Raw genomic sequence first — 25,276 nt, forward strand, 5'->3', positions numbered from 1 at the left:
TATGGAACAATCAGTACGCTGGGAAAGCTTTAAACACCACATCTGAAATCATGTTTAATCGCACACCAGCTAATTTTATTTCTGAAAATATTTAGTTTCCACCATGTAAAATTCTGTCACCACAAGAGAGGGAAAAGTGTGTCAGGGAGATTATGAAAATATAGGGGGATAGGAGAAAGCAGAGATATGATGGTAAAGGTAGATTTTCTAGTCTGAAGTGGGAGATCTATGTTGGTGAAAGCCAAAGAGAAGTCTAAAATGTTGACATCTGAGGTAAAGAAATTTTTCAATGTTTACATTGGACCATTTCCAAATCCTCATAAATACAGACTTGGGTGTCAAGAAAGTTTGTAAACTCTTTGGAATATTGTTAGTACCACAGAATGTAAGTAGTGATGGGAATGCCTCTGATGGAATCAGTGTGTCTCACTAATAATGTAATTTTTGGTGTGATAGAAGTGAAAATTCTAAAGTCGGCGTGATTTAGAAGAATGGGATAAAATAAAAGATATTCATAGCAACAGGCAAATCTTCATTAGTGATTTCAGTTCAACAAGAACCCACAATGTTATAAAAACCACAGCCTCAAGAATGTACCCGTAAACACAACAAGAATTAGAGCTAACAAGAAGAAGAGAAAATCAAGATAAGTAGAAAGTTCTTCTTTTGTATGTCTTACGCCTCTTGAAGCTTTTAAAAATAATGAAGAGACTACAAGAATTTTAATAGTGAAGTGTGTGAGGGTAAGATTACATGCTGTAAGCTTAAGAATATGTGTACCGACAGGCTGTTCCCCAGTTTGCATCTGATATGCCCAACATCACTAGCTTTTGAAGGATCATGCACTGCTGGTAACGTTCTTTTAAAAGCACGGTGACTGTGTGCCAGTACCCCTGTAGAAGTTCCAGACACTCAAGGGTATGAAAAATGGCACTGGTCTGATGTCTGCTAAGGGTCTGGAGAAAAGACTGCAAAATTTGAAAAGACAGGTTCTTTTGAAGTGCAATTTGGCACAGTGAGGAAAGCAGTTGATCTGACGTCTGTCCAATATGAGGCCACAGCATTGCGGAGGGGGGGGGGGGGGGGGGGGTCGAGCTGTGGCGAACAAACATACAGTGCAAGTGGAATGGCCCAAACGTTGGACATGCTTGCGAGCACATTGCATAAAATCCTACAAGACATTGTGCACTGCTATCCATACAAAATCACACAAACACGAGCTGCTCCCCCCCCACCCCCTCCCCCGATGTACTAGCAAGAATTTCTTGCTCACATTGAAGTGGAAAATGAATGGTCATGAAACATCTTGTGGACAGACGAGGCTGATTTCCATCTCCAAGGACATGTGAATACACAGAATTTCAGAATAATGACAATGAAAAACTGGCACACACATCAACCGGTATCCCTCCATTCTGTGAAGGTGACTGTGTGGTGCTTGTTGACAACACCATTTATCATAAGGCTGCATTTTTTTTAGGAGATTAGTCCTGCGGGTCATGTTACCTGTACCATCACTGGTAAATGGCATGGGAGTCTTTTGTGCACCAACGTCATTCCAACCCTTCAGCAATTTGGATGTGAGGACAGGATCACTTTTATGCAAGATGGTGCTCCTCCACACATTGCACAGCCAGTGAAGGAGCTGCTGCAGATGCATTTCAGAAATGCTAGAATTATCAGTCACCATTTCCCTATGTCCTGGCCATTCAGATTAACTGATGTGTTTAGCACTCTAATTATGAATGTAACTGAATTGAAGGCCCATACGCACAATGCATTCTGAATGTGACCCCAGGACACATTGATCTGTTGTGGAACATGCTGTTTCTCCATTTCAACTTGTGGCAGAAAACGGTGGACAGCATATTGAATGTGTCTTGTGCCTGTCTCATGACAATTAGAAACTGACATCCTTTGGCTTTTTATGCAGTTTTTGATGTAATGATAATAAAAAATTGACTTTTCCTGTCTGATTTGGTACAACTTTGCCTTGGTGGATGGGATTATCTAACTAACAGTGCCACAACTGTCTACTGCTGAACGTGTGCAGTCAGGCACACTGAACAGTATGCATGGTGTATTGTGCAACTCAAACCATAGAAGCCATATTGCGATTCATCTGTCATTTGTAGCTAACCCTATTTACGGTAAGAAGCGTAAGTCCTCCCCCCTCCCCTCACAATCGTTAAAAAGGCAGACACATCTCACTTTTACAACCACACAGTCTGTGTACAGGAAGAGAGGTAATACAGGAGACTTAAGAGGAGGACAAAAAAACTGTGTGTTCTCATCTGTATTCCAGGAAAAGGAAGAGCTGGTTCTGCAAATTGCATTTCAATTTTTTAATTTTATGTTACATATAACTGAATGACACTGGTGCAAATTTGTAAATGGTGATGCAGATAGGGAGATTACTCATAATTAACTATGCTTAAAGTAAATTCAGTGGGTAATTAGTAACAATTTAAGACAACTATCAATGAATTGCATACCAGGTGAATTCGTATTTCAAGTGGCGAGTGTCTTCTTCTGCTTGTTTCTGATGCATGATACTGTCTTTTGCCCACCGCTGGATGCAAATTAAGTGGAAGAAACAATAACATTTTATGCAGCTCCATATCTGTAAAAGAAATTAAAAAATATTGCCACATGCCTCCTCTCATTATATGTTCTTCACACAAAGTACATAGTGACTATAAGAACCAAGCAGTAGTTCTGAAACGATTATGGAGTATGATACTCAAAGAACCATTTTACTTAAAAAAGTAAGAAAAAATTATTTCTTTGTTTATTGGAAATATCTCCTCTTTCTGTAAATGGGACAACACTACTATTGGGAGAAAAAATGAATATATGTATATTTTCTTTTTTCCAGGCAAACAGGATTTCTGGCCAGAACTTCTCTCTAGGAAGCAAAATTTCAAGTACACGTGTGTGTGTGTGTGTGTGTGTGTGTGTGTGTGTGTGTGTGTGTGTGTGTGTGTACATGTTTATCCATATGAGTACCTTCTATCCACTCAAGTACACATTTTGTTTGTTTCTATTTATCTCTTTGCTTAGACAAGAACTACAGTTTAATGGCAAAGCACACATCTGACTTTTATGTTCTACTCTATGGTTTAGCAATATTATGAAAAGGATAGTTGCCACTCAGCATATAGTGGAGACCCTGAGTCGCCTATCTGCGACTCAGTATCTCCACTATATGTAGAGTATCAACTGTCCTTTTATAATATTGTTACATTCCATCCTGGATTTCCCATTGTTTGTCTATGGTTTAGCATTGTATAAGAAGTGTACTAAGAAAATTGAGTAATACACACACATTCATGTCACATTTTCAAATGTACTGCCTCTAAACTCAAGGTATCTATTCATGAATACCAATTATCAAATAATTTTTCCAGATGTCTTCAGTGAACTGAAAATTTCCACTGTTCTATACCAAAGTTTTTTATCCTAAAAAAAGTCTTATTTTTAGTAATCAGTCCTTCCAGAAATGAAGCACTGTAAAATCATGGCAAAATTGTGGCTATAAGAAGCCAGCATGCAAACTCTACCGCCTACAACATTAAATAATACAATCAAATTCAGACCAAAGTGCTCAAATGTTGTGATGAAGAGAATTGTTTGTTATATCACACACTTGAGTACAAGATTACAATGTCTCAACAGTGGAGTCAGCATTGTTCCACATATCACTTAAAATGATAGTTCCTTGAATGACAAACTACACTCATGCAACAAACATGTTACAGCCCCGAAAGGAATGGTCCCATATATATACAACAGCATCAGTGGTCATGTAAATTATTAGAGTTGAAAGGTTTTGTTGCGAGTGTAGAATGATCACCTCATCACATGAGTGTTGTCACCACAAGATCATGTCAGGCCTGATAGGATATATAATGGACATACACTTCATCACACAGCAACATAACCTGTTCATGTCTCTACCTGCCCATTGAACACAAGCAACAGACAAAGTCTCATTTCATCTCAAATCATTGGTTGAAGACTACCATAAGTCAGTCTAAAGAACTATCATACAATGAGTAGGCACTTTTAACTTCGCTTCACTTGTGGCTACATTTGCAGTGATGCAATGTATGGGAAGCATGAACTGCTGAGGGTGGCAATGCTTCATTTAGAATGATTAATTTCAGTTCCCCACTATCTCGGATAACTATCATCTTCAATCAAAGCTGCATCAAAGGAAGAGGATGTATTCCACCAAAGTTTTGGAGATACACGCCAGTGTTATCTCTAGCAGGTGCAGATTCAAGGGACGTGGTCATGGGGGTAATATACAAACCCTCTCTCCCCCAAAGTCTTTTCACTACCAAGTCTTTACAGTTTTACACAGGTTTATTTCCACATGTGTCAAATAGCTTTCGGAGAATAAAATTCCACAAAAACTAAGTCAAAAAATGGCAAAAAAATTCTACTGAACTAGAGGCTACATTTGATACAAGATACTTTTCAGTTGCTTGTCTATGGCTTGGCTGTGTGGTTGCAGAACATACTGCAGATAGAAAATGGTACCCATTCACCAGCTGATTGTATCTGCTGCAGAAAACAACAAATTCAAAATATTTTGACTCAGAGACTCCAGGTAGAACCAGCAAACCACAGGAAGCTGAGTAAAGCAGACAGATGTGGAAGACCCACCACTTGGCAGGAATAGAGGCAGAAGGGGGATGGGGGGTTCCACCCACTTAACACGTTCACATAGTCGTCGTCTGCAGACCTCTGTTCACAATTGTATTAGTAAGTGAGACACTAATAACAGTGATTGCACACATCGATTACACAGGATATCCCAGGAGAAATGGTCAATACTCTAGGATGACAGAATCAATCATCGAAAATGCATACCTTAAGAGGTATGAGCAGTTAATCTGCAATACTGTGAAACAAAGCTCTTCTACTGCAAGTGCTTTGCTTTCCATATTTCCAGAAGGGTAGTATGGACTAAAACAAGGAAAAAAGGTAAAACAAACATGGACTCCAAAGTGCATACATTAAGAGCTATGAGCACTTGTTGATCTTCACTATTATGGAACACATCTCTTCCACTGAAAAAGTGCTCATAGCTCCTAAGGTGTGCATTTTGGAGCCCTTGTTTACTAGACTTTTTTGCTTCAAACGATTGTTTCTGTCATATCCCTGAAGATTGACCATTCCTTCTGGAATACCATTTATATTGTGTAAATTATTATATAAAAGTTGTTAGACATTCATGCTACTACAGTTCTTAAATCAACTGCACAACACACGAACTGTTTTAAATTTTCAGACAAATACTTTTAAAATTGTGTATTTTTCTGAACTGCAATTGCTTACAAGTCATGCTTCAGTGATGTGCTAAACACTAATGTAAAGAAAGTACAATGTCTGACAAAGTGAAGCACCCACAATTATAGGAGAAAATGAAATGAAATGTCACAGGTAACAGGATATGTGATGTTATTTTTGTGATTACAAAATGGACTCAAGTTTACAATCAACTTGGCAGTATTATCCCACTTACCAGTACATCATTCTACGCCCTCTGGTGTGGATGCATGCACTGATTTGGTTGGAAATGGTGTCAGATTCATCACATCCTCTCCCGAGACAAGATGGCCCACAACTGTTGTACCTTGATCTTGATATCCTAGAGACTGACACTGGGACAAAATTGGCACCTGAGCTGGTCCCTATCAGGGACAGATATGGGGATCTAGCTGGCCATGGGAGTACCTAAACATCATACATGCAGTTCATAGACAAACATGCCATGTGTGGAGGAGCAGTGTTCTTTGAGAAGTGGCATGACAATACCGTGGAATGAGAGGTAACACATGAGGACACAGGATGTCCATGACATTCTGTTGTGCTGTTAGTCCTTCAATCACTACCAACCATGACCTGAAGTCATATCCAGGGGCTCCCCAACTATGACGCCACGTGTGACACCACTGTGCCCTCTCCGAAGGAAGAATGGGACGACTCCCTAGGTTACTGCCATACTGGCTGTCTGGGGTAGCGCAGAACCACAATTCATCGTTGACACCATTCATCAGCAGCAGTCCTTGCTCCCCGATAACAGCACCACTCCAAATGCAGCTATTTGTGTTGTAGTGTTAACAGCAGCTTATGCAGAGGGCGATCCCTAGTCTGGCTGTTGCTGCTCTCCAGTAAATGGTATAGGATGACATAGAATTTGCAAGAGTCCATTATTTTGGATGACAGGCACAGATGTGAACACGATACAATGTGCTTGGTGTACAATATGGTGATGTCTCCCATTTGGTGGTCAGACTTGCTCAAACAGAAACATAATGACGAGTATGCCTGCCCTCATATTACCATGCAGTCCAAAATAGCGTCACTGTCACGTCTGAATTCCCCACAAATTTGGATACTGCACTATTCAACTTGCAGGCCAAATGGAGACTCAAAATAAGGCCCCTTTCAAACTCTACTGAGTGCTGATAACGCTGTCTCACATGACCACTCAGTATCTCTTTTGTCTTTCACAGTGATCACTCAACATCTGACACTGTTTAAGCCTTGTCTACACCCTACCAGGCCTGGCAACAACACTAAACATGGGCAATACTATTGTAATCTGGTGGCCATTCTGTGCTTCATAGAAAATTGCAACTCTCATTTACATACCCACTGATGGTGTGTATGTTTACAAAAGGAGATTAAATCCGACCATGTTTCTGGGTGCTTCACTTTTTTTTATCACACATTGTACTATCATTATAGTAAAATATTTTATTATTATTATTATTATTAGTTCTGGGTCTCTCTTGGGATTTAAATATCTCCTCCAGAAGCACGTTCCTAAATTTGCATCCAACCTCTAGTGCCATGGCATGAGGATGTATCTAATATTACCTCAGGTACCGATTCAGGGAACTCCGTCGGCACAATAGCGTAATGCCAACACCTTCCCAAATTGGTTTCACAACCTGAGGCCAGGTGATTTGGCAGGACGCTTAACACATTCTTCTTCTATAGTAGAAAAGGTGCTTAGCTGGTATGACGAAACCCTCCGATCCGGCACTGAAACAAGCGCGGTTATCTCAACACATGTTGTCTCGACTCATACATGACGGGAAGTAGTGCCGTTTTGTATGCAAGATTAAATGTTGGGCATTCAGACCTAGCAGTATCTGCCATTGATCACTGCCTACACTGAGCAGTACTCCATGCTGGCTGGTGACCTGATGTGGGTCATCCAGTCTTCATTACACCTAGTTGCTACCTCGTGTAGTTGCTCGTCTATGTAGCATGCCTAGAGTCATGATGCTGCTGGGAGCTGAACAGGTGTCTTCCAAATGGAGTCTACTGCTGGCTGGCATCAACCAACCCCAGGGTGCCTCCAAGTGATCCTTGGTTCACAGTCCGCAGTGATGCAGAGACTAACTGCATCTGATTTGTTGCAGAGGTGCCACTTGACCTGCACGCACACACTCTGCTGGTGTAGACTTGCAAACATGGGCTACTGACAATGCATTTTTCACCAAGATCCTGGGATCAGGGCACATGCACCTTATTTCTACATTGCCACTTGGTGCCATTGGCTGTGCACATCAGCACTTGACACTGTTGGTAGCGCAACCACTGCTGGACCAGCTGTGCTGCATCTGCATCTAACATAATGTCACTGGGACATGGTTACCACACAAGGCCACTGTGCTGCAGGGCCTCGCTAAGCAAAGTTACTATAGCTATCACCACACAAACCATTTTTTTAGTGCTGTGACTAACATTGCCAAGCCGAGTCATAAAATGCCATTGGGATGCTGTTTACATCAGCTGTATGAAGGCTTCTGAATAAATCATGTTGTTGTTATCACTGCATTTATAATTCCACAGCAGCTAAGGAACTGGTTCTTCATATGTGCTGCCCAGCCAACCATCCTACACATTACTGTGACCTATTCTGGGGTGAATAATGCTTGGATCATCCTGCCTCGTAGTAACTGGTATCAGAAGGGATCAGTGGATTTGGGGGACATTGTGAACCAATGTATGACATCATCAGCACTTTGGGGTGGGTACAAACACACTGTTTTGCTCTGACTGTCAACCTTTGAATAATGTGCAATGGCGAGTAAGTTAGGTTGGAGGAATGGGTATATGGTGAAATTTATGAAGATTAATGAGGGCATAGATATATATGAGGGGGAATCATTGGGAAGATTAAGCCAGCAGGCATCTGGTCAGGTGCAAGCAATGTAATTTACAAGGTCTTAGTGCCTCCTGTATGCACTCATAGCCTTAACATTCTTTACACGTTGAAGATATGGATAATAAGCCACACAATGTGACAAATGCGCATGGTTAGCAGTTAGGTGGAAGAATTAAGTTAGTGCTGAAATTAGGTATCCTTGTGTATTAGGTAAAGGGTTTATAATGAGTGAATCAAAGGTATTGACGATTACCGCTCAGGAAGCAGTTCAGTCTTTTCTTTACTCTATCAGGTAGCCGAATTGAAAGACTTGTGTAAGCAGGTGGATGCAGAGGGGAAAAAAGCAGGGCCTCTTCTATTTTGTCTGTACCTGTTCTAGATGCAGCTACCACTAGCCTAGTTAATCATTTTTCAAACAATGCAGGGGAGTATGTATTGGCATTTGTTGATAACCTGCTGCAAAGCTGGGCTATAGAACAGACTAGCAGTTGTTGCAAATGGCCAAATTATGTTTAACGGAGGAAGGACTGAGAAATGCTCAGTCACTTGATGTGCTGGGAAGAGGTCGAGTACAGCAGTATAGAAGACAGAACGGCTGTAGATACTACTAACATACTACAGTTTAAGAGATGTGGGAAAGTCGGACATTAAGAACAGGACTATATGCGAAGTAAGGGACATAACAGGAACGAATGAAATACAAATAAACAACCATTAAACGACAATGGGAGCCCTAGGTTCACTGAGTGGCATTCCCAGTAAATTTTAATGCTACAGAAACCTATGCAAAGGTGGAATGATGTTTTATTGGTATAGTGGACAGTTTAGAACACAAGTTTTTATTAGACACAGGTGCACATGTGTGTGGTAAGTCTGGGCCTCATGGGAATGAGGTGGTTAAACCTTCCACAGTACAGATTATGTAGAGTTCATGGTAATGATGTGCATTCACTGTCTTCAGTGAACATGAGTTTTCAGGTGGAGCAAAAAATTCTTGGAAAATTCTAAGTTTTGCATTGTATAGCTGATGGTTATTGTGGGCTCCTAGGGTTGGATTTCATGTATAAGTATCATGCTAAAATTGACCTTGGACAATGCATGGTAGAACTTGGGGCACACCATTACATCAGGAGAAAACTTTTGTCAGTAACACACTGCCACAAGGTTTGTCTCTTGTGGAGGACAAACCGAATAAGCTGCTTGCAAATGCACCAAGGATCAATTCATATGATCAAGTATCACAAAGTGCAGGGAAACTGCTGTCGGTGATTGTGGGAGAAGTAAATACATTGTGTGGTTGAGACACTGGGAGAAAATGGAGATTTAAATAAAATGTGGCATTTTGTGCACAGGAGTACTGTACACATACAGGAAATAGACACTGAGTGAGTAATGTCCATCAATCTTGATAATTTTGGGATAAAATACATGGATCTGCCCAAGCATTTTCCACTATAGACCTATGGAGTGGCTATCACTAGCTAGAAGTAGCACCAGAGGACAGGCCAAAAGCTGTGTTGAATGTTTCTTGGGGTCACTACCTATACCAGTGTATGTTGTTCTGATTGAAGAATGCACCAGCCACATTTCAACATTTGGTGGAAGGAGTATTGAGGGGATTAAAACCAAAATAATCTGTGGTGTATCTATATGATATCACTGTGTTTGTCAAAGGTATGGAAGAGCATGTGCAACAGTTGAGGGAGGTTAAGGGATTACACACAGCACATCTTCCTTTTAGTGTAGAGAAGTGTCATTTTGTACAGTAAGAAGTAAATTATTTGGGGCATGTAATGAGCCAAGATGGGGTATGAACACATATGAGATTGATGTATGATGTAGAGTTGTGTAACACCTCAGACAGGCAAAGAATTGTAGTCATTTTTCGGTTCAGCAAATTATTATAGGAAATTTGCCCTGGGGTTTATTAGTTCTCATGCACTTATTAAAGAAGGGTTGAAAGTTTCACTGGACATCAAAATTCTAGAGTGCATTTGGAATTTGAAAAATTGAAGAAACTGTTGACAAATAGCCCAGTATTGGTCTATCTAGATCATGAAAAGGAGTTTGTGTTATTGTGTGATGCTAGTAACCGTGCAGTGGGCTGTGTTCTAAATCAGGAAGTAAGGGGCATCCAGTCACTTATGAGTCCCGACAATCACACAAAGCAGAGAGAAACTGTTCTAAGACAGAAAAGGAGATGCTGAACCTCATGTGGGGCATGCCATACTTCTGCTGCTATTGTGTGGGAAAATATTTAAAGCGACAATATATAATGTGGCACTTTATGTGGCTTTTGGCATTAACCCCACATGTGAGTGCGTCTGTGTACAAAGTACACCAATCACAAATAGTATTGTTTTGTTCCATTGTTGATTGTTAGCTTCTACATATTCCTTCATTACTGCTTTAGTTAATGTAGTACTGAGTTGTGTTGTCATACATCCAAATGAGCAGCAGTAACATAAAATAAACAACAATCCAGGTGAGAAAAAAATTGCAATTTGCCCCACATTCGGAGCTAGCAGCACAATCCCACAATTAGGCCATTATTTATACAATAACTAGTAATCAGATAATTAGTTGGCAGGGATCTGATGCAATCACACTGTTTAACGCTTGGAATGGGTCATTACTGTAGGTAACAACTGTATGAGGCAACCGGGTGTTATAATGAAAGGTTTATTTTATTACTGTTTAATTAAACAATGCTTTAGCTAATAAACTATAAGTTTATTTTATTATTGTTTAATTAAGCTAAGATTAAACTGTGATTCTGCTCATACAGGTTTACCTTGGTAACATAATGACAACTATTCTTAACATGTGTACAAACTGCGGTGCACACCTACTTGTGTTATAAAAAACAGCGCGCCTGCTTAAGAGTAAAAGAATTTGACTAGTTGACTTACACAATGGGCAGTGAAGTTAAGTAAATTTGATTTCAAAGTAGTCCGTTAGCCTAGTAAAAGACATGGCAATGTGGGTAGTCTCAGCAGAACAAATGGTGTATTACAGACAGTAGGTCATACTATTGCAGAGTGGCACAGAGCACAAGCTGCTGACGAGGACAGCAAAATATTTGCAACACAACCACAGTTTGTCGTACACAACACTGTATTATGCAGAATGACAAACCCTGGGGCTTGTGTTGTGGTTTCTGTGAGAAGTAGCATGGAAGAAAGCAGAATAAGTATGGAAGAAAGCACATGATCATGCAATATTTGGCCTTGGAGGACATAGAACCACAAAGCAAAGTGTAGCCAAGTATTACCTGTGGCTTATGCGTAGACAAGACATAGAGCAGCATATAAAAAACTGTGTGCCACGCACACAGTGAGTGGAGTTAAGTCATCAATGCATTCTGTTACAGGTTACTGTAAGATCTTCCAAAGTGATTGGGATGGATATTTGGGACCTTTTAACTAGACACCAGTAGAGAACCACTATTGTATGATCATAACAAGAAGAGGTGCAGATACGGAAAGGTGTCCGGCAAGGTTGCGCACTATCCTCTGTTATCTTTAAAGTATACATTGAAGAGGTGCTGAAAAAAGTAAGGGAAAATTCACAGACAGGTGCAGTAATTCATGGCCAACGAATAGATACGATAAGATATGCCGATGATATAGCTGTCCTGGCTGAAAGTGAAGATCTTGTAGTCCTACTGAATAGAATGGATAAAGTAATGGGTGAAGAATATAATATGAGAATTAATAAAGCAAAAACAAAAGTAATAGCATGCGACAAAGAAGATAAAGTGAAAGTCCAAGTTCATGTAGGCAATGAACTGCTTGAACAAGTTGATAAATTTACTTATCTGGGCAGTGATATTACCAGGGATGGAAGGAGCAAGGCAGAAGTGAGAAGTAGAATAGCTCAAGCAAAGGCTGCTTTTAACAAGAAGAAAAACATATTAACATCTAAGAGCATTAGCCTTGAAACCAGGAAAAGATTTTTGAAATCATATGTGTGGAGTGTGGCACGCTATGAATGTGAAACACGGACTCTCAGGACAGAGGAACAGCAGAAGCTAAATTCTTTTGAAATGTGGTGCTATAGACGCATGCTCAAAATAAAATGGATCGACAAGGTCACAAATGAAGTGGTTCTGGAAAGAGCAGGTGAGAGGAGGAGCTTCTGGAGTTTCATTTTTAAAAGAAGAGTGCAATTTACAGGCCATCTATTAAGACATAAAGGACTCCTGGACACAATCATAGAGGGATATGTCGAGGGAAAAAGACCAAGAGGAAGACCACGACTGAGGTACATGGATCAAATCGTGAAAGATGTGGGATGTAACACCTATAAAGAAATGAAGAGAAAAGCTGAAAGACACGCAGAATGGAGACAAGCTGCCATTGTAGCTGTTGCAAACCATCCTTGGATTGACCACTACAGAAGAAAACAATCATTGTTAACATTATGTGAGAATGGTCATTGTCTCAAATCAGCAAGCTGACAGAGTAGCACATGCAATGATGAATAATTGGTTGTTAAAGTCTGATGTTCTGGAAATGTTAATCACAGATCAGGACACCAACTTTATGTCAGAACTGATGATGCAGTTGCGCCATTTAGCAGTAGTGACCTTTTCGGCATATTTGCAAACTAAGGAAAAGTCCATTAAATCAGCAGGCCATTCGAAAAATGGAATGTGTGCATCAAAAAATACGGAAAAGGCTGGGCCTTTATGTGAATAGCCAAGATAATGATTGGAATACTTTATTTCAGTACATGGCCACAGCTTATAATTCTAAAATCCATGTAAGTACAGGTCTACAGTCATATTAAGCAGTGTGTGGTCAATAAATGCCATCACCATTTCAAGTAATCAAACCTATGGTGGGGAAATATTGGGAGCCCATGAGGAATTTCATGAAGATGTTGAAAAAGATATGAAGTGAACGTAAAAAGCTAATACCAAGGCCTTTGAACGTCAAGAAGAGATGGGGCAATCCAATGATAAAGAGCCGGAGTATCATAGGGGTCAGTGGGTAATGCTGATATGTCCATAGATCCCACAGGGGAAAATGAAGAAATTCGTCACCAGGTATCATGGTCCATAATACCAGGTCATTAAGATAGCCTCACCTGTTAATGTTCCAGACAGCTTAAAAATTGTGTGCAATGGTCATAAATGCCAGACATGTAAGTCCTTTTCAATGCATGTCACATTCATTACCACCAAAGCCAGCGACACACTCAAAGATGACCATGCGTAAAACTTTATTTTATTTTCTATACATTGCACATAGCCTATGGCTCAGAGGAAAAAATAAATTCACCTTCTTATTACAGCTTAATTTGTTACACTTGTGACTATATGACCCCTGTGTTTAAAAATTCACAACACGTATAAATGAGTTACCACCTATAACAGTTCTAATTAAAAAGTGGGTAGAACCTGGAAAAATCAAGGCATGTGTTTTGTCATGGGTGTGTGGCATGACCTGAATGGACAAAACGCCACATATGGCAATTTTTTCACATCCTATGCATTGAGTCAATGTCTTCTTGCTGAACTGAGAGTACTCTTAGTCACTCTCTGTTTTGAAGACAGAAAAAAGCCACCATGAAATATAAATAGTGGCCACTGTTCGAAGAATACGAGCAGGATATTCTTCAACACCAAGTTCCATCAGCAGGAATCGAAACTCCAAATATGACAGATGCAAATTCTGTCCGTGGCAACAAAACCCTTATAGAGTTTGAGATGTAGCAAATATGTATGTGAAGCTCACATTACACACACTGCCCAAATTGTTGACCATAATAAGTTTGAATGAAGCTGAGGCAGCTAAGAATTTAGAAAATGGAGCAACTGAGCTTTCCCTTTTATTAGCTATTTCTGTTTTATTCTGTTCTGTTTCAGAATAAGAGGACAAAAGTATTTTTTTTTTACATCACTTACATGATTGTTAACTTCTAAAACTGTAATATTTATTTTATGGCAAATAATGCCCTAATAATTTTTAGTACAGCAAGCTGAGAACTTCACGAGTTACTGTCATTGTAATTTTTGAGTTAACTGACAATTTGAAATCTTGCTGCTCTTCAAACTAAGTAAAAACTCAACTGATCTATGTCTCTTTCTGATAAAGTGCAGCCTGATAAAAATATCTGTGTTTTTGTATATGACCATCTGGTCTAACTTCCATATTTTGTTGCAAACAGAACCTAAAATTAAAATAACTTCATGATTTATCAGTATTATGCCCTTTAATACCAACTGGGTCATTATGACCTCAAAAGGTATATTTGTACAGCATTTTAAGGAAAGGGGCAGGGTTTTAAATAGTTACATTCTAGTTGCAAGGCTAAGTTTTTAGAAACTAGTAACATGGTTTCTCCTTACTGCAGACAGCAGTTCTTTCTCACATTTTGTTTTCTTTCAGTACAACCAATGATAATACATTTATCAAGTTATTCTTTCATATCTATGATGCACATCCATAAAGTAAGTTTCCCGGTGTAGGGCGGGAAAGGGGGGTGGGAGGAGGTCATGAACAGAAACAAAACACAATTTAGTTGAAAGATTTATTGTAACACATAGCGGAAGTATGAGCTATTTTTCATTTCACCACTGGAATTCAGATATTTGTCACACTGTGGGACCAACTTTTATATCCATGCATCATAGATGTCTGCCACATGGGACTGGAAGCACTGAATGACAATCATGTCTGCCACTCTGTAAATATGAAAATGCTGACTCCAACCCGACAGGAATTTCTCGAGGTTCCAGAAAGGATGGAAATCACTGTGAGCAAGGCCTGGGCTGTAGCATGAATGATCAAACACCTCCCAACCGAACATTTGCAGGAGCACTGTTGACCACCGAGTTGTGTGTGGCAGAGTATTATTGTGCAGCAAGAGAACACTGGCATTAAGCATCTTGGTGCAGCTTGTTGTAAATGTCATGTCACAATCGCCACATTGTTTCACAGTAATGTTCACAGCATTCTTTGTCTCACCTCTTGCCAAGAATATGAGGACAGCTCTGTACTTATCCCAGAACAATGAACACAGCACTTCCCATACCTACACGGTCTACTTTAATATCACCTTTCATGAGAGGCACTGTGATGTCATAGCATCGAATGCTGCTTGGTTTCTGGGGTATTGTGTGCAAACCACTTCTCGCCAACTGTGGTGTTTCGGTCCACAAACTCATTGCCATCATCATGGTACCACAGCAGAAAAGTGAAAGCTGCCCCCAAGCACTTTGCTTTTTGTTCTGGAATCAGTTGCTTTGGAACTCACCTCGCACACAGTTTCCAGAACAACATGAGCTTTGTGACAATTTCACATGATAAGGAGCAGCGCACCTGTGGGAACTGACTGCCGAGTTCTGTTACGGTGAAACGACGATTCTCATACAAGCTCCACAAGGTCACCCTTAATGATGGGTGACCTCCCGTTAAGCTCCTAATCATCAACATTTTGGCAATTTCGTGCAATGTCTCTGCACCAGTGACACACCATCTCCTTGCTCATTACATTAGGTCCACAGACCTCACACAGATGATGAATTTCAGTTCACACACTTCATCAACAACTGCACTTCACACACTGCGGAAACTGGAACACGAGTCTCCAATATCAACTGCCACTACAAAGCTACTGTGAGACATCGGGAAATTTCGTTAGCACATGTGTCATGCCATTTTATTACTCTATCATGTACATACCATTGCTTCATGCAACATCAGTTTGTCAGCTACAGGAAATTTACTCCACGGATGTGCCTCATATTTAGCTCTCATAGAATACTTACCAGCCTTCGTCCAGAATAGCCAATAAAAGAATAGAAAATTACATAACTGTAATTAAGCTTTTGTCATGCCAATTTATGATGGCATCAATGGTAACTACTTTATCTCAGATGTTGCTTGCTTGGTTTTATAAACGTAGTTCAACACACAATATAGTATTCCAGGGTCAAGAGGAATATTTGATAATAGCCACCAGTGACAAAGTTATCTACTGCTATGTCACCTTTCGGTATGTATTTCCACAGTTTGGTTGTTAGTTGGCAAAGCCAACGAATTTGAAAGCAGAAAACTTGGTTGTAGCAATACTGATCTGTAACTTAGCGCGATGTCTATTTTAGGGTGGAAGGTGACAGCTCGGTTGTGAGTTGGTGAAACCAACAAATGTTAAAGCAAAAAAACTTGGTTGTGGTGACAGACTAATTTGTAGTTTAGCTCGTTTGAAAAATTTACCACTAATATCAATAGTCGCCATATTGTTAATGTTAACTGTGTGTTTCTGTCACTGGTCAAAGCCAATGATTACTATCGAATATTCCTCTCTATTCGTACCCCATACAACTGACAGTACTCACAGCATCATTTCTTTTCACAGATGCTATACAGATCAGACACGTTGCAGCACCAGACTGGAAAACCTCCTCCAGAAACCGCTGTGTACGCCCAAGCTCATCACTTCTACCCCCTAACTGAGAGTACGACTTCAACACAGACTCTGCAAAGATTTAACAAACATTAATGTTATGTGTAATAAATGAATTAATTGATATTCTTGAATTACACATTCATACATACATTTGCTCAGTATCATATGTAACATCAGAAAGAGCTTATCAGAAAATTCGATACTGACTAGCTCAGATGATGCTTAACAAATGACATAAACTGCAATAATTATATTCATTATGAAAGGAAACAGAGTGATCGACATAATAGTTTACCATATCTGCTGGTTTTAATGAGTGCACTGTAGTTCATGATACTGCCATTTTTCTCGACCAGTAATATCACTGTCAACACAATGTTTTTAAAACTCATGGAAACAGCCTGATCTGTGGTGTAGCCCTAAGATCTAGGTAAACTATAAGGCGATAGCTTCACTGTGAGCAAAGCCAAAGAATGTGTCATGAAAACAAGTTGCTGCTATTGCGGTTCTAGTCCAAACTGGTTTGATGCAGCTCACCACACAAGTCTAACCTGTGCTTCTTCATAACTACTTTAGCCTACATACACTTGACCTGCTTATTGCTGTCAGTCTTAGGTCTGCCTCTACAATTGCAGCAGTCTGCCCCCTCGCTTCAGCAGTTCAGTGATCCAGGAAGCTAGGTCAGTTGCAATAGCCGCCATAAGACTGCACTGGCAGACACGACCCAGCACAATGTCGTCACTACTACCTAGCTTCTGATCTTGCCAAATGCCAATGCGGAATGTGTTCATGCCACTGTGTAGGCTGTTAGTGGCCGATCGTGCAAGGTGATGGATTCTACACGTTGTGCCCCCCTGCAACCCATAAATATAGTCTTATTGGTGCTTATCTGACAGAGTAGGTTTGAAGTACACAAAACTTTGGACACCTTGGCGTCTATAGTTTGACACTGTCAGACTTGCCATAGATGTGAACTGTACTGGAAGTCAGCCGAGTCACATATGCAGATGACATTACAGCAGTTGCTACCATCACTCACATGCTTGCAGTATCCGCCTCTGCTCAGGAACCACTGACAATTGCAGCAGTCTGCCTCCTCGCTTCAGCAGTTCAGTGATCCAGGAAGCTAGGTCAGTTGCAATAGCCGCCATACCACCTACCCGTATTTTGTTAGGCGGGCCATCCTTACAACCCTCTGCTCATCTACTCCATGATTGTAACACAAGATGTACCTCCCATTCTTTCTTCCATTACCAAAATAACTATTCTTTCATGCCTCATGTGTCCCATCAACCTACACCTACTTACAGAAAAATTGTGTCATAAAGCTCTTTTCCCCAAAATTTGATTCAGTATCTCTTCATCAGTTACTGGATCCGATTTGAATACATAAGTATGCTTTTATGAACATAAGACAAGGTCAGGCATGGCCTTGATGAAGAAACCATTCCAACATTTGCCTGAAATGATTTAGCAAAACCACGGAATACCTAAATCAAGGTGGCCAGGCAAAGCAAACTCTATCCTCCCAAATATGAGGTCAGTGCCTTAATAAATGCACCGATTCATTTGGTTGGTCGCTACTGTACAATGGTCTTTGATTTAGGGACTAAGCACAATTTGTGACAGAAAATTTATATTTAAAAAACCATAGTTTTACACTGCACGCCTTATGGATATCTGCTGGTGACCCTAGAACCATGGACACCCATCTCATCCTCATCATTCTTTTTTAAAACGGCATTTCAAAAACTTCTACTATCCTCTTGGAAATAAACTATTTTTACTTAATGTCATAGAGACAATTAGGTCAGGCCCGAACATCATAGTTTAGTAGTGAATTGGCAAAGACAACAAATGTATCATAAGAATAACATGTTTGGCAATATGCATTCCTCAAGTTATATTTACATCCCAAAGGAAAACAATTTTCATGCTGTGGTCAGATATTGTCAGGATTTTAAAAGGTTTGAAAGCATTAACAATATCTTCCCCCATATAACCAAAGGGGAGGGGTGTCCTAATGTTTTGATATTTGGAATATGCGCAACAATATGACATCATAGTTGCCAAAGTGAGGCCATAGGAAGCGCCCAATTGCACCCGTCTATTTTGACTTGCAACATAATACTATTGTGGTATGTGACGTCACTATGGCACGTGTGGCTTTTTTTCGTGTTGTCATATTTGATGGTGTCCTCTCGTGGTGGATGCTTACGTGTTGAGTTTAACATGTGGTATTGCGTTAATTTGAGTCTCGGTTATCACTTTGGTAACACGGGTTTATTTGAGTCTGAGTAGTCAGTGCAGTAACGTGGATTTGGAAGTTTTTGATTTGCTTTCAGTGAGCTGTTATGGCTTTTTTTCCTTTTGTTTGTTAGCTTGGTGCTTTCGTTGGTTGTGTTTCATCTGTTTTATAATTATGGTATTTCCGTTATATTTTAATTGATGTAGTGAATATTTTTTTTTTTTGAGTTGTCGGGGTTTTGGTTTCACTGGTATTTTGAGAGTTATGTAAATGTGTGACTTCTGTGGTTGTGTTGTCCTTCTATTTGTGGTTTGCCAGTAGGTATAAAGAGCTGCGTTTGAGCAAATATAGATCAAGGGAAATGTCTGATTCCACTTTTTGGAGTTGTAGGTATTTGTTGGTTTTTTTATACCAAGGGCTTCATTTGAGCTATATCAGTAGAGTGAAGTGCACAATTCCTGTTGGTGTTGTGGCTGTAGCACTATGTCGTAAGTAGGGATTTAAAAGAAATATAATATTCGTTTTGGGATGGTGTGGAATTTTGTACTGTTATATATTTAGCTTGTCACCCATCGTAAGCCCCCAGTTTCCCGCAGCTGTCCTCTTAGTTTCATTTTATTGTTGGAGTAATAAGTTCTGGGTCGACAGAAGCGTCCGAGGCTTTGACCCGTGAAGGCGCTAAGTTTGGCTTGTGAGTGTGGCGTGTTTGTAGATGTCGTCGTGTTGTGGTTGGTTGTGCTCTCTGGTGGTTTGTTCAGGGTGTTCGTTTGTGTGGTGTAATGGGCTCAGTTTGCTTTTGCTCATTATCCAGAATTGTTCGAGTGTCAGCTGTGTTTGTAGTGGAATTCATTTCAGTGAGTTAACGATTTTGTGTGAAGGTTAATTTAGTGTTGTTCGCTGTAGATCGTGTGGTAATTTTAGTAAAATTAATCAGTTGTTGTTTTTGTTCAGGAATGGATATGACGGATAAAAATAACAGTGTGCTGGTCAGGGGGAGGGTTCGATCCCAATGTGTGGCTGCGTATGTTGATATTGGTATTGGGAGATGTTTTTGTCCTATATAGGCCAAGGGAAGTGTTTGATCCTAATTTATGGGATCGGGAGCTGCTGTTGGGCTATATAGGTCAAGGGAAGTGTCCGATTCCAGATGATATTGTGTTTAGCGGTATTTGGGGAGTTTTGTGATGTCGGTTTTTTTCATCATTTTGTGTGGTTTTGTGCGGTTGTACAGGGGTGGGTGTCTAAATTTGTTTATATTTAGTTTGCCCCCACCCAAAACACCCCATTTCCCGCACTTGTCCCGTTAGTGTCATTAGGCTTTTTGTGGAAAGTGTGTGTGTTTGTTTTTTGATGTATTTTCGTCCTCATAATGTGTACGTACCGACTTTATATGCGCCATATTGGAATCGTGGTGTATGGTCCTTTCTGCCATATTTGTGACATCATGGGTCAAAGCAGACGAGCGGGATCGGACACTTCCGTATTTCCAAAGTTCTCATGTAATTTTTATTTTTGTTCGCGTTTCTTGCATGTGTATGTAGTTACAGCATCTTTTCCATTTTGTATACACTGGAAGTAAGCATTTACACCATACTGATGACATCATGTGTCAAAGCAGACAGGTGGAATCGGACGCTCCAAAGTGACTACTTACGAATAGTTGCCTTGTTGATAGTGTCACTGGCCAAAGCTGATGTATTGCATAATGTTCTTCAATGCTTCCGTTTTATCTTCAGCAGATAGTAAATTGTGGTGATGGTTCTGATTCAAGTTTAGTGAATTTATTTCCTTTTATGTAGGAACTAAATCACAGCTTGTGGAAACTTAAGCACAATACAAATAGAATAAACAATATTTCATAGTAAATCAATAATTTGCCACTTGTGACTTGCTCTATGGTATTGAATTACGTTGCATGATGATCAGGGTTCATAAGAAACTGATTTTATGTATACAAACTGAAGTGGCAAGTGAAAACTTGTACCAAAAAGCCGGGAATAGAACCCAGGTCTCCTGCTTACTAAGCAGCTTTGTTAGCCAGATTGTCGCACCTTGGTAAATGGAAATGTCGTGTGGCTACGGCCTTCCTTGGTGTCAAGGTGGCTTATTGGCTGACACACTTGCCTAGAAAGCAGAAGACCCAGGTTCGAGTCCCAGTAATGTCTCTGAAATTGTGACATTTCATTTGTTACAGCAGATATCTCTCTCTCTCTCTCTCTCTCTCTCTCTCTCTCTCTCTCTCTCTCTCTCTCTCTCTCTCTGTGTGTGTGAGAGAGAGAGAGAATTACCCTCTTAGTTTTCAATGCTAGACAAGAAATGACCTTTACTATTTTTATTCAAAGTTAATTTAGCTCACAAAGAGGCTAAACTTATGTACTGGACCCTCCCCTCCCCTCCCCCCCCCCCCCCCCCCCCCGAAATCGTCGTGGTGACAGACTGATCTATAATGCAGCTCGATGTCTAGGTTATGTTAGGAGAAAATCTGTTTTTGGTAACAAATTGATCAGTAGCAAGGCCTAATGTTTATGTCTGTGCTGTAATGGAAAATGCAAGAGGGTGGGGGTCCAATACTGTACCAAAATGATACTAAATGCTTGATAAATAGCAAGGCTAAATTTTAATGCACACTGAAAATTTTCCCTGTTGGCAACTCCTCCTATCCCACTAAAGAATTAGTTTTTAGAAACTTGTCTATTTAATGCAAAAGAGTCACATACATACTTGGGTTATTAAACTATTCTTTTTCTGTTATGTTATATTATTAAGTACTGCATATGTAATTAAATACCAACTGAGTTAGTGTTCTGTAACTGACATGTTCCATATGATTATGACATGCCACCTATCATTCAAGATGACCTAAGGAACATAAACTAAACACACTAAAATTGTTTTAAAGTACAAGGAAATATGACACTAGCCACATTACTGAGTGCAACAACTGAATTTCACATACTGCACGTACCTGTACCCTATGATCAGTAGCCTTGTTGTTGTAGGGCTATATCTAGCGGTACAGACTTAGTATTATGGAATTTCATGTTGTAAAGTGGTTAATGATGTGAAAATAGTATCCTAGCATCTGCACAGTATAAGTTAACAATGCAATTACTGACTTAATGACAAAAATGCAGACAGTTAATAAAATTATTTACAGCTGGATATAGGGCATGTGACTTAATGACAAAGCTTACAAGTATGGAAAGCGGTACACAACATTACATTTCTCTCATTACCAAGAATATTGTCATTTTCCAAATCATCTTCTTCTGAAGACGATTCATAGCCTGTACTCAGGTGTTTCTGAAGAGACGCCTGTTGCTTCAATTGAGCTTCTTTAAATCTTTCTTCAGCTGTCGGCATTTGCAATGGTACACTCCTGGTGTTTTGATTTTTATTTTCCGTCTTGCGACCCCTAGCATTAGAACCTCTTCCGCCACCCCGGTTCCAAGGGTTGCCTCTTCCGCCTCGCCGGCTTTCCATGTCTGTTATCAATAGACACACCAGGTGAAAGAAACCGAAACGATCTTATCAAACGCAGTAAATGTTTCGTAATATCCGACACTTCGCGAACTGTGTCGGAAAACAAAAGGCAATGCGTGGATCATTAATGTCATTCTTTAGGGAAAAAAAGGAGACAACATTAACGCCCCATACACGTCAAGTTCTCAAACAGCATATTGTGCCTACTCCTCATCGTTAAACCCTGTAAATACAACTACAAAAGATAATAGTACACTCATAAACACACGGATGTACCAGAAAAAATACCGACTGAGCAACTACTGCTTAGTTACTCCAATTAATGAAAGGAAAAAAAAATCACGATTTTTAATCATCATGCGAGCTTTCAAACTCAACGTCACCGCTTCTCAACAACGCAAACCTTTCGCCGCCAGCGATTCTATAAACTCAGATATCACCCTTCTAAAAATGTAATATCTTCGAGGTACTTTGAACCGAGTTTCCACATGCAACTAAAGTGGCGCCATTTCAAGTGGTAAGAAGACAGATTCAATTGATAGACTAAAATGTTCCAACAAACCACTATACGTATACCTTGTTTAGAAAAACGATAAGAAACTTATGTTTACTTTACCAAATGCAAAATTTATTATTTTTTTGTCGTACGCTTCTATGACGTGCCATTCTAAAGTTCATTGTTGATTAACAACGCTACGACGTAAACCGTAAATACGTTGTGCCTCAGGGTTCCGTACTGGGACCAATCTTGTTCTTGCTATTTGTAAATGACCTGGACCCATCCAGCCCTAACTATAAATACGTTAAATATGCCGATGATACAAATATACTTATCGAAGGAAAGACCCCAAAAGAGCTACAAAATGAAATAAAAAAGAGCACTACACATGTATCAGAATGGTTCACAATGAACAACTTAATAATAAACACACATAAAACAAACACTATGCATCTACTCACAGCGCAGAATAAACAGCCTTTAACTGCAACCATAGAACTGCTAGGCAAAAGACTTGAAATTGTAAATAGCACCAAATTTTTGGGAGTTTGGATCCAAGATGACCTAAGATGGCAGAAACACACACAACACCTATGTAGTAGATTAAATACCATTTGTTATAGTACAAAAATTCTTACTGGATGCACATCAATGCAAGCCATAAAAAATGTGTAATATGCCCAAGCAGAATCACAGCTAAGATATGTGTTAATCTGCTGGGGATATTCACCATCCAGCAAAAGCTGTTTTATTGCACAAAAAAGAATTATAAGAGTAATGGAAGGTTCAGCAACTCGATCTTCATGTAAACCTTCATTTAAAAAGCTTCATATTCTTCAATTACCATGCATATATATCCTAGAAACAATAATGTTTAGAAGGAAAATCGTAGATGAAAATAGCAAGATTGCTCCAAAAAACCAAAATACCCATTCATACAACACAAGGAATAATCAAGATTTACATATGCAGTTTTCACATACAACACTAAAACAAAAAGGACCCTTGCAAGCAGGAAAAAAACTGTATAACAAACTACCTAAGGAAATTAAGGCAATAACTGGCATGCATAAATTCAAAACTGCAGTGAGTGACTACTTGCTACAGAATTACTACTATAGTGTTGATGAATTTTTATCTACAATGTAAATATGTGAAAAATTTAAATAGTTTATAGAATGAAGGCCAAAATAAGAAATGTGTACATGTAGTTTTATCTGTGTATTATATGTGGTCTATTACATATATGTGTGTGTCTGTATAATCTAGGCCAAAATGTGTGCATGTAAAATTTATTTGTGTATTTGTGAAATGTAATTCCCATATGTTAGAGTCATATTGCTGTATACTGAAAACCATACAACAGTTTTTTCTGTTAAACTTTATTGCAAATTATTTGACTTGTCCTATATCATTATGTACCCCTGTACAGTGTATGATTCACAGGACCAATAAATATACAATACACCACAATACAAGAAAAATAGAGATACGACAATGTGGAGCATATGTAAAAACATGTGGCCAGCAATAATTTGAAGTTGCTAACCCCCTTTCAGTTCAGTTTGTCAGATAGTGTCCACGCTCACTGATTGCCACACAAGATCTGTTGACAAACAGTAAAACAAGCATCACAGTTTAAAATTCTGGATAACTCATGGTAGCCCTGCTCAAGTGTGAAGCATACACAAAAACATGTGACCAACAATAATCTGAAACCGCTGCCCTATTTCAATTTAGTTTTCCTGCCAGTACCCACGCTCACTATCATACGAGATCTGTTGATACACAATAAGTAAAGCATCACAGTTTAAAATTCTGGCTAACTCTTGGGAGTCCTTAACGTCGTTTATGAACCCTACTTTCATCAGAATATTGTCTCCCTTATAGCCCTTACTTTCATCAAAATATTGTCGACCTGATAGCATCATATTTGATTCCCTGGCCTGTACCTATACTTCCTTCTCAAGGTGTTAAGAAAAAGTGTGTTCGCAATGCCCAATTCATTGCCACCAAAGATTCCTATTAATCTTCCTCCCTTTTAATGTCTCCTGCAGTGAAAAATTCACATATTTTTTTTGTTCCTTATGATACCTGTATCTACGACTACAGTCCAGTCTGCCATTATGGTTAATCATCCCCCTGGACATATTTTATGGGCTCATTAATATTATCATACACTTCTTCAGTTTCAGTGGTATCCACATCTGTTATATGATTAAAGTGTCCTTTGAATAGCCATTCAGTTTTACTGTCAAAGTCATTTCCATTTGATGCAGGTACGGTATTGTAACTCTTTATTCTAGCAATTCATTATTATTCGTGTACCTTATCAGTTCCAGTGTGAATGATACTATGATCCCCTTTCCAAAAGTCTCCGTCTTCTGGCCATCACATTTTGCTGAATTCTAGAATATGTCTGCTTCAC

At 39.5% G+C, this 25,276-nt stretch overlaps 1 protein-coding gene across 1 annotated transcript in view; it reads right to left on the reverse strand.

Moving 5' to 3' along the window:
• The window catches only part of LOC124612761 (NF-X1-type zinc finger protein NFXL1), a 110,809-nt gene extending 88,054 nt beyond the window's left edge, over window positions 1-22,755 (reverse strand). The window contains exons 1-3 of the mRNA XM_047141154.1: window positions 22,103-22,755; window positions 16,548-16,687; window positions 2,496-2,623 (exon numbers count right to left, since the gene is read on the reverse strand). Coding sequence (XP_046997110.1) covers window positions 2,496-2,623; window positions 16,548-16,687; window positions 22,103-22,349 — 515 coding nt within the window. The 5' untranslated portion in view covers window positions 22,350-22,755. The remainder of the gene's footprint in view (window positions 1-2,495; window positions 2,624-16,547; window positions 16,688-22,102) is intronic.
• Window positions 22,756-25,276: the final 2,521 nt, after the last annotated feature.

The sequence above is a fragment of the Schistocerca americana genome, chromosome 4 (genome assembly GCF_021461395.2).
Source record: "Schistocerca americana isolate TAMUIC-IGC-003095 chromosome 4, iqSchAmer2.1, whole genome shotgun sequence".
Taxonomy (NCBI): Eukaryota; Metazoa; Arthropoda; class Insecta; order Orthoptera; family Acrididae; genus Schistocerca; species Schistocerca americana.